Raw genomic sequence first — 10,473 nt, 5'->3', positions numbered from 1 at the left:
AAATTTGACCACACCTTTGTTTCATCACAAAACCGGAGAGCAACCTCTGTCCGGTGAATTCCACAAAGCATATTGCATGTAACAAACAGTTACATTACCTACAGCATGATCAAGCAAGTTAATGTTTACGGCATTTTCGGACTACCTAACAACTATTGATTTAGAACCACAGGGAGTTAGCGTGAGTCGCAAAGAAAACAGGAGCTACCTCCACTAGCACCATTTCAACATTATCAAATGACTTATGCTTAGTCTAATACAGTGACAACTAAACGATACCAAAAACAATTTAGTTTAATCAACTGTAAGCTAAATATGTGGCCATTGTTCTGATTATGTCCATGGTTCTGATTTGTCTGTCTGTCTGTCTGTCTGTCTGTCTGTCTGTCTGTCTGTCTGTCTGTCTGTCTGTCTGTCTGTCTGTCTGTCTGTCTGTCTGTCTGTCTGTCTGTCTGTCTGTCTGTCTGTGTCCGTGTGCGCAAGAAGAAAAAACATGTTGATTCACCCTACTTGTAGAGAAATGGCAATGCCATCCTCCTCTCTTTCATGTTGATGAAACTCTGTCATTCAGTACACACTTTTTTGTTGTTGTCCTAGGCTACCTGGCTAAAATGCTTGCTCGCTGGCCTAACTTAATTTCATGGGAAAGGTTAGCTAGTTAACATTAGCCTTCTACATCTAGCTACATATTGAACTTCTTTTCACTCAGGCCTGGGACACAATGTATGAATTTATAGTTGGATCAGAATCGCCGTTATAATCATTGACCAGTATGGAGGAAATAAGTAAAACCCCATGTCAAAATCCCTATCTCCATCCATGACTAATTTAGTAACGGGAGAGGAAACTTCTTCAAAAGGTATCTTTCTGAATCCACAGGCTCAACACACTGTCTCCTCTTGGCCTTAACGAGGAGTTCGACATGAAACCATTTTTATAGTTTCAAAATGTCCAAATGATTATTCAATTATTTTATCCTAATTGAATATTGTATGTATATTACTGTAAATATTGATCACATTCCTTGTGTATGATCATATATTTTGATACATTGAATGTTAATATTGTGAACCTACGTTATACATTTTTTACCTCCTGTTTCAGGAAGTGATGTCACTGAGTACTGCCCCTATATATAGGACCTTCCACCCCCACCTGGGATATGGATGCCTGATGAAGATCTAAGGGTCGAAATGTTGTTAGAAATAAATATCATCTGGGAGCATGAGCAGCAGTGTGCTGCGTTTTCCTTTCTGTTTTCCATAATTTCCATTATGGGACAATTTTTTCTAGCTAGCCACCGGAGGACAACAACACAACGAGATGCAACAATTCAAGTTGTTTCAGTCAATGAGGTATTGTTCTCGATGTGATGTGATTGGAGTGAAGCCAAATCCAAACTGGCTTCCCTTGACACTTTTATTTGGTGCGCCAGGACCTTTCACAGTTGAGCTCACTCAGTTCAGTTCAATGCTGATTGGATATTATTTTATACTTTTTTTATCAAGGGAGGCCAAATGCTCTCTGGCTTCACTTGTATTCAATGCTACGGGCGGCAACAATATCATACTCTTTTTGACCAGACAGCATCAGATAGATGGCCTAAACACAGAGACAGAGGGGTGCTGTCTCGCTCACTCGGATGCTTTCTCCTGTGAGATAAATTAAGCCTCATGCGAATTGAAGGAAAATTATGAAACACAGAGAGACAAAACATACATTCATGTGTTTATTTTTTGGGGGGGGGTCAATCTTTGGGCATCCATGAACACAACACGCCACTGGTGTGTGTGTCTGTAGGATGTCCTGGAGCTCCTCTTCTGTTAGTGGTGCAGCGGAGGTCCATTGGTCCAAGGCTGCTGCACTCAGTCAGTCCCTCCAGTGTAGATCCATGCACTGATAGAGAGAGCTGTCAGACAGATCAAAGACAGGCTCCAGCATCCTGATCTGAGAAGGGGAGGGGAGTAGAGAAGGGAGAGTAATGAAAGGAGGAAGAGACAAGGGGAGGAGGATACAACAAGAGGGTGAGAGAAAAAAGGAGAGATGGTAGAGAATCGTTAAGTGGGTTGTGAAAACAAGAGGTACGAGGGGAGAATATGGGTGTGAAAAAGTAAATTAGTAAGAGAGATGGCGAGACAGTGGTAGAGGGAGAGAAGTAAAGGGAGGAACAAGACAAAGGAAGAGAAGTGTGTGCAGGCGGGTAATGAGGTGTGTACTGTGTCATCTGAATGCAGTGTTGGTAAGACTGACTGTGTGTGTCCTCCAGGGCAGCAGAGTAGCGGTGCTGTGAAGACGGGATCTTTTATCTTGGCTGACATCTTAATTAATCAGTCAGACACTGATAGAGAACCCAGGTGCCCGTACCCCTCTCCACACCCTCTCTCCTCAACCCCACCCTGGCCACACCACCTACAAGGGACTCCGCCCACACCCTACACACTCCCATCTGTGGTACCTAATTAACCCCTTCCCACATCACCCCCCCAACAAACGAAGAGGACAGGTGCACAGATATCAACTATAATACTCTAAAATCCACCACTTACCCCACCTCTGTCCATCCCTTATGGACATACCTCCTCAACATCTCAAAGGAACAAAGAATGGTATACTGCCCTGTTCACACAAAAACCTAAAACAACAATCCATCTCTATGACGTTTTACAATGGCAGCTATTTCATGGACTAATAGTCCCCCAGACTTCATGGTGTATAATGGGCGAGGGTAGACGAACAGTTGCCATACATCAGGTGTATGGTGGTTGAGAGTGTGTGTGTGTGTGTGTATGGTGGTTGAGTGTGTGTGTGTGTGTGTGTACAGTAGCCATACATCAGGGCCTCATTAAGTACCTGGCACCTGGTGCCTACAGACTGGGGAGCAATTAGAGAGAACAGAGTAATGGGATGCCATCCTTCTCTGCCAGGCCTCAGCCAATCGATGGCCATCCTTCTCTGCCAGGCTTCAGCCAATCAACAACTTGCTTTAGTCTTTTACTGTAGTCAGGTGAGTAGTCTACCCTAGAACGGATCTAGAACAACCCAATGTTTCTGTATGATAAAAGACAGATAAAGTCCTATAGCAACAGGGAGAAAGAGATACCACTTTTCTTTCCTCTTCTTAGAGAAAACAACCATTGGTTTACAGGGACTATGGGTGGTAGGAAAAAGGAAAACTTGAACAACAAAGAAGAGCTTATCGACCCCTTCCACCCCCTCCCCCGGTAGGTTGTCAGTTGTCAGGATGGCAGTGGCGTGGCCCTGCCTATTGCCACACCGACAGGAATACATTTGCCGGTCATGTAGAGCTCTGTCAGAGAGGCGATCACCCGCACCGCCTGCCTGTCAACCAGCCAGCTCTAGCTCTCACCCTGTGTGTGTGAAGGGTGGGTGTATGTAGCGTGTCGGTGGAGGCCGGGGGGTATCGTTCGCAGTCAGAGTGCAGCTCACTACCGTCTATGGGCTGTGTGCTGGCATCCCCCTGAGGTTCCTCCCTTCTTCCTCTTACACCTCCACTCTGACAGGTCCCTGTGGATGGATTGATGGATGGATGGAGGAATGGACGGATGGGGAAGTGGAGGAGAAAAGGGGCCCAATTATCCCGGGCTGTGGCGTCGTTTAAATCAGGCGTTCTGACCCCTGAACCCTGGCTGTCGTGCGTCTCTGGCCCTGGCGGTGTGGTGAGGCTTGCGGTACACTAGACCTCACGGTGAACCTAACGGAGCTAGCTCTTCACTTTACTGCTGTAGCATACTCCTCACCGCGCAGAGCAGAGGCCGCGGGCAGCACTACACTGGTTAGCCATTAGCCTGGGTAAAATGCACTGCAGCCCTGCTTCAAGCGGTCTCTCAAGACCATTAAGAGGCCAGAAATCTTCCAGAGAAGGGCTGGAGAGAGAGAGAGACAGACAGTTGGTCTAACCCCCAGATCATTCCATTCACAGAGCCATTAGAGCATTACTGTCGCCTCACTTGACTTAACAGACGGCAGGCCACTTTACTGATAAAGAACACGAAAATTAGTTTACAGATAATTTACTGTCATTTCTACCCCTCTGAGGACAGTGGACATGACTGGGACAAATGGCTTAAAAATAAACGCTTCAGAAGGAAGGGCAGAAAAAGAGAGTGCTGAAAAAGAGAGTGCTGCTACCTTGGTAAAGAGGCGTATGTGTAATCTATTAAAGTGGTGGCAGGGACAGGAGTACGGTTTCATTTGTCATCCATTTATCAACACTCATCTTCCGTCTAACATTTATTGGAGGTAAAATCCAAATGGTGATTTCAGTTTATGTCAGATACTGTAAATGGGAATTTATATGAATATTAAAAGCACTATTGTGTCAAATGCCCGACAATACATTGTTTTATGGCATTGTTGATCATTTTGGTGAAAATGACGAGTACTTACTGTATTTATCTTACGCCAGAGGTCCACTACGCACCACAGATCATCATCTCATACTATACTCATAAGGAAATAATGACAATAATAAACAATCGCATATCAAACGAAAGTTACATAAAAAAAACTTTCTTTTTATTAAGATAAGGTAGGATTAACAACAACATGCGTTTACCACAACAGAAAATAAAAAGATATTGCACTGGCTTTACTCTAGCAATCTTTTTTTAACCCTTCTCCGGCAGAACCTCACTCCTCTCCTTCACACTTTTCAGCTTCAAACACTCTGTACACACAAAGGATCACACACACCCATTAAAATACTGCCCCAAAACCCCAGAAGTCCAGTCCATAGTATAGAGTCAATTGTATTTTCTACCTTCAGTTCAGTTGAGTGGCATTGGTCTCTACACACTGACAGTGGACAGCCCTGACACTGCTATGGGCTTTGCCACACTCTGCACACTGCGGATACAGTAAAAACACATACTGTATGGGTCTCAGTCTTTAGAGATCTAGTGAGGTTAAAACGCTGGGAGGTCCAGGGTGGAGGTTACACCCAGGGTTAACAGAGAGAGGGAGTGCCCGCTGGCGGGTGGTTACCGTGGCTTCGGGCTCTGGGGGAGGCCTAGCTGAAAATTGGAGGTGACGGTCCCAGGCTAGGCGTAGGTAGTGTTTTGTTTGGCTGAATTTGCTGTGTGTGTGTGCTAGGAGCAGGGGGCAGCACACAGCCCCGGGCTAGAGATTAATGACTCCACCAGGGAAACTGACACTTGACTTGACTTTTAGACAGATGGCTGGACTATCATCATCACACATGGGACTGTGTGTGTGTGTGTGTGTGTGTGTGTGTGTGTGTGTGTGTGTGTGTGTGTGTGTGTGTGTGTGTGTGTGTGTGTGTGTGTGTGCGTGCGTGCGTGCGTGCGTGCGTGCGTGCGTGCGTGCGTGCGTGCGTGCGTGCGATACAACATTAAGTGTTTGCTGTCAGGGGATGGTGAGGCTGGCGCCAGGCGGTGGAGGATGGCGCTCATATTGATCAGAGAGAATAGCAGCTGTCCATGTAGCAATAACGGCAGGACCACCAGCAGAGCCTGCCAGATGGGAGGATGCCTGGGTGATATGCAAGTGGTTAAATCATTGCGCTAAGCTTGGCCGATATGCCCTGGTGACAAATGACAGCAGGTAAGCTCTCTGTGAGGCCTATACCTCACTAACTAATCTACCTATCTCACCTCGATCCTTCTGCACTAGAGGAGACAACTATTCGCACTGCAGGTGATTTAGGATGTTTCCAAAATAGCACCCCATTTCCCATATAGTGCACTACTTTTGACCAGGGAACAACCTTAAACATGATGTGCTGTTCCTCTACATTAAACATTGTCTGTGGTACATCAGTGTTTAGGTTACATTAAAATGTGCATGTAAAGACCACATTTACATTACATTTACATTTAAGTCATTTAGCAGACGCTCTTATCCAGAGCGAATTACACGACAAGCTAGTCACCCTGATATAATCCGGGGTAACTTTAGCATGTGGAAAGCTGTTGGTATTGATAATGATCACTTCCTGTTACAGGGGTTGATTGCAAGTGGCATAGAGGATTCCGGATGAGAAAGATAGAAGAACAACATGTAAACATATTACACAGATCGGAAGCCGCAGTCAGTCAGTCAACGGGGTTGTCTGTCAGTCTGGGGTTAGGTATTGACAACACAGACCTCTTCGGTATCTATTAGGACACCAGGCGGATATAGTCCTGTCTCAGCCCTCAGTCATCCCAGAGCTGCTCTCTGCAACATCTCCAACAGCAACGTAAACTTTGCAGGACACACTGTGGACTGACACACATACAGAGGGAGATTTGAACTCGCACACCAACATCATTTATATGTACGATGTAGGTAGTCACATGGCCATAGTTTTGCACCATGAAAACATCCCCTCTTTACACACTAACAGACACACTCACGAACACTCACACAGAGAGCAGTGGCACACAAGATCATAGGGGTGTTCAGTTCACTGATTGGTCGACATTGTCGTGACTGACCTAAAAGCCAGGGATCTGATTGGCCCTTTTATTTAGTTGGCATTTCCATTTGACAATGATAAAAGGGTTGTGCAAAGCCCACACCCCTACTGGCCCGTTCCGACCCTATAGGCCAACTGAGACATCATTCAAGCTTCAGGCCTATCAGGGACAGACAGTACTAACAGGGGTAACTAACAAAGTCTACCCTAACTAAAACACACACAAAAACAGACCTTTAAATATTCGTATATATACATCTGACAGCCAAACGACAATACATACTCTTGCACGCATATAGAAAGTAAAGTCTGCTAGCTTTACAGGATAAGAGGCATAACACAGAGAACACAGCAAGTTGGTCCAGATACAAAGTCAAGTCAACAGCAAACCTTTAGTGGCTGATAAAAACAGAGTGCGCAGGGGCTAGAAATAAAGATAATGGTCCATTTGGATGTGGAAAACCACTGGTTGTCATAATATAATTTATAGATGGCTAGTGTGCCTACTGTAGTACTTTTGACTGGCCTGTAAACAGACCTGCGAGCGGACTTCCTGCCTCAGTTACAGAGGAGTCTGGGTAATTGAGTTTCTGCCTGGTACACAAACCCAAATCTCTTTAATAGATCTACAGTACCTCATCTTAACCACTTGACACTTATCTCAACACTGCGTCTGTCTATGTAGTTGACCAAACAAGATGCGATCAAATCAGACTAGGACCAGATTGATCAGTTGTCCCTAGGCAGTCTGTGACCGGATCACTGAACCTCCCTCCCCACCTCACCTAGTCACCTAGTCCATCACCTAGTCCATCCTATAGTCCATCACCTCACCTATAGTCCATCCTATGTAAAGCTGTGATATGAACCACCTATTATTCCTTTATCATTAAAAACATGTCCCTTGAGTCAGGGGTGTAGATTTGGTGAGGCTATCATGCAAGGTGAATGGCTAGGCGGGTATGTATCCTAGCTACCACAACACATGCTCACACCCACATAGAGCTCTATTCGGTACACTGGCAGGTCCAGCAATAGTCATGGAAGGGCCGATGGAGCGGATGGGGAAGGAGTTTATCATGGAACGCTATGATATATAATACAAAACACTGCTTTAATAGACACTGACAGCCGCTTCTTTAATAGTGTGTTATATAGGGACTAATGGGTTTTCTAGCCAGTCTGCAGTATTATACTGTTAGAGAGACAGAGTGCAGCGTTAGACCATGAGGGAGTAATAATAATAATACACAATGTAATTTGCCTTCTGTAAACTGCTGAGTGTGTAAACGTGAGCAATGCAGATTGTTTCATTAACAGACTGTAATGTATTTATACTGATTGCTAAGCATACGCTACTTTTATTGCTGAGATACAGCCTTTTCAGTCACGGACGGCTGGAGACACACGCAGGCAGGGTGGAGTGGTGGGGTGGGGGATGCCATTTTGTTTATAAGGCACGACCTGACCTATTGGCTAGCTAAGAACGCACGTCAGACTACTGGAAATACAAGGTGAAAGATAACGAGGCAGTATACTAGAAAAACCATTAGCGCGAGTGTCTGTTAATCCTTCCCTGTGGATCAGTGAACTAACACTGTTTATTTCTAGCCCCCATGTTTCTTTGCAGGGAGAAACAAACACAGACTGACTTCACAGGAACATTAATCCGTGTCCGAATGATAAAACAGGGAATGAGAAGAACAAGAGATGCACAGCGAGCGTGGATGCCTCTGGGACATACCCAGTGGGGGCAAAGATCTATCCCCAACGGACATCTCTCTCTCTCTCTCTCGCTCTTGCGCTCTCTCATAATGATTTGTGTGTTGCAAAGAGTTTTGAATAAAGTGTTATTTTCTTCCAAACATGCAGTTGTTTGTGGATTAAGATTAAAATCTCGTGCCAGCAGTCTGTATTGTCAAGGGTGTTTCTTGAGTCTTGGTTTCTGCTACGTCTTCTTGCTGCCGGTTTTGCCCTGTGGGGTGGAGGCTGCGGAGGCAGGGTTTGGTCTCTGTGGGGCCGTGGGTTCTGGCCTCTTGCGCTGCTCCGTGGCTGCGGTAGGGGTCTGGGTGGGGGTGGGTGTGTTGGTGGGCCCCTGCCTTGGTGCAGTAACAGCTGTAATGGCTGGAGTCTCACCACTGCCTCGTAACCCCACCAACGGACTCTCTGGGTGGTCCTGGGGCCCCGGGGCACAGTCTTTAGGAGGGGAGGCCCTCCTCTGTGGAGGGGGAGGGGGGGCTGGCTCAGTTTTGTAAGAGGGCTGCCGGTGAGGAGACTGGGAGGACAGGCGGGGCGGTGGCTGAGGGGCAGGGTGTCTAAAGGGGGAGGGGGAGAGGGGTGTGGTGGTGGTAGTGGTAAGGGGTGAGTCGGGTGTGGCCTTGGGCTGAGGTGGGTCGGAGGGTCTCTGGTTCTGGTCTTTGGCCCTCTCAAAGGCCTCCTTGGCCCCAGGGATGGTGAGTTTGACGGGCCCCAGGAAGCTCTTAGCCACGGTGGCTAGCTGGGACACAACCTTGTCCACCCCACTCTCTGACCCTGACACTTGGGCTGGGGGGCTGGGGTTGGCATAGGCTGGGGTGGCGTAGGCTGCAGCGGCGGCGGCAGCAGCAGCCTGCCTCCGGTTGTCTGCCTCCTTTTTCTCCTTGGTGATGCCTGGGGAGGAGATGGGTGTGTGGGCTATGTATCTGTCATCTATGGATCCAGTGGGGCTGGATCTGGGGGCCTCCAGGCCAGAGTCTCTCTCCTCACTCCATAACCCAGGACTACTGCTCTTCCCTCTGGGCTCAGGTAGCTTGGGGCTCCTCCATTCCTGATGTGAAGATGGAGCAGCAGGCTTCAGGAAGGTGTCCTTACTGATGGAGATGAAAGCACTGCCGGGTGTGGCGAAGGTGCTGGACAGGGGGCTCTGGGTGAACTTGGAGCTGGGGTCTGGAGCCTTCCCCTCTCTCCTCCCACAGTCATCTGAGGAGGCTGAGCCGCTGTCTTTCCCTCCCAGCGAAGAAGCACTCTGAGTGGGCTTGTGTTCGGGGAGTGTGGAGGGTATGGTGGCTCTGCTGGGCAGCAGGGTGGAGGAGGGGGACAGACACAGGGAGGGGAGTGTGCCCCCGGGTCCCGTGCGGGGGGCGGTGGCCATGACGGAGGTGGGGCGGAGCAGCGGGGGGGTGAAAGTACAGGTGTTCCTGCCCCTCCCGTCCTGGCTGTCCTCCGACCCCTCGTCTGTCTCGTCCTCTGAAGAGTCCACCTCGTGGATCGCATCCTGCTTCTGCAGTGACTCCCTCCTCTCAGCCCGGTCCTGTCTAATGGCTGACAGCTTGTCCTTCAGCTTGCTCTTCCCGGGGGCCAGCCCCAGGGACCCGGCTGCCGGTCCAACGTCCCCCTCCTGACGCCCCAGCTTCCTGCTGGAGGAGGAGTGTTTCTGCAGGCTGCCCTTCTCCACGGGGCCCCCACGACCCCCCACCCCCAGCACCCCCTCTCTCTCCCCAGCTGACTCCTGCAGGCTCTGCAGACTGGGGTCTCTCTGAAGCATCTCCTTCTTAAACTCCTGGTGGGAGATGTCCAGGCTGTGTTTACGTCCTGTCACCGCTACAGGCAGCTTCTTGTCACCTCCGGCCACCGACGCAGAGGGAGAAGAGGAGGAGGAGAGGGAGGAGGCTAGCTTCTCGGTGGATTGTACTCGTTTGAGGAGTGGGGAGCGGGGGGGTTCAGTGTTCTTGGGCCTTGAGATATGCCTGACCAGAGGGGGGGAGGAGTGGAGTTTCACGGGGAAGGACTGGCCCATAGAGGAGGAGCCCACAGCATGGCTGGGCAGGGGGGAGGGAGAACGTTGGGGGGAGGTGCTCTGCTGGGTGGGGGAGGGGGTACGGGCCAGGGGGGATAGGGGGATGTTGCCGGCTGACTTGCGTCGAGGGGAACGGTACTGGCGCTGGAGCTTGGGGGCCAGGCCATGGAGGGAGCTGGGCCGGATGTGACCGGAGCTTGCTGGGGAGTTAGGAACACTGGAGCTGGGAGAGCTGCTCTGAGACGAGTTTCCCCCTACT

General features: G+C 48.9%; 1 protein-coding gene across 5 annotated transcripts in view; it reads right to left on the bottom strand.

The window, feature by feature from the left end:
* Positions 1–4,514: 4,514 nt before the first annotated feature.
* The window catches only part of LOC106584010 (microtubule-associated serine/threonine-protein kinase 2), a 160,715-nt gene continuing 154,756 nt past the window's right edge, over positions 4,515–10,473 (bottom strand). For all 5 annotated transcript variants that reach the window (XM_045706495.1, XM_045706497.1, XM_045706494.1 and 2 more), the window contains one exon: positions 4,515–10,471. In XM_045706495.1, the coding sequence (XP_045562451.1) occupies positions 8,388–10,471 (2,084 nt within the window). In that variant the 3' untranslated portion in view covers positions 4,515–8,387. The remainder of the gene's footprint in view (positions 10,472–10,473) is intronic.

This window comes from Salmo salar, chromosome ssa23 (genome assembly GCF_905237065.1).
Source record: "Salmo salar chromosome ssa23, Ssal_v3.1, whole genome shotgun sequence".
Lineage (NCBI taxonomy): Eukaryota > Metazoa > Chordata > Actinopteri > Salmoniformes > Salmonidae > Salmo > Salmo salar.
Note: the sequence above shows the minus strand (reverse complement) of the source record. Positions and strands in the feature narration are given on the sequence as shown.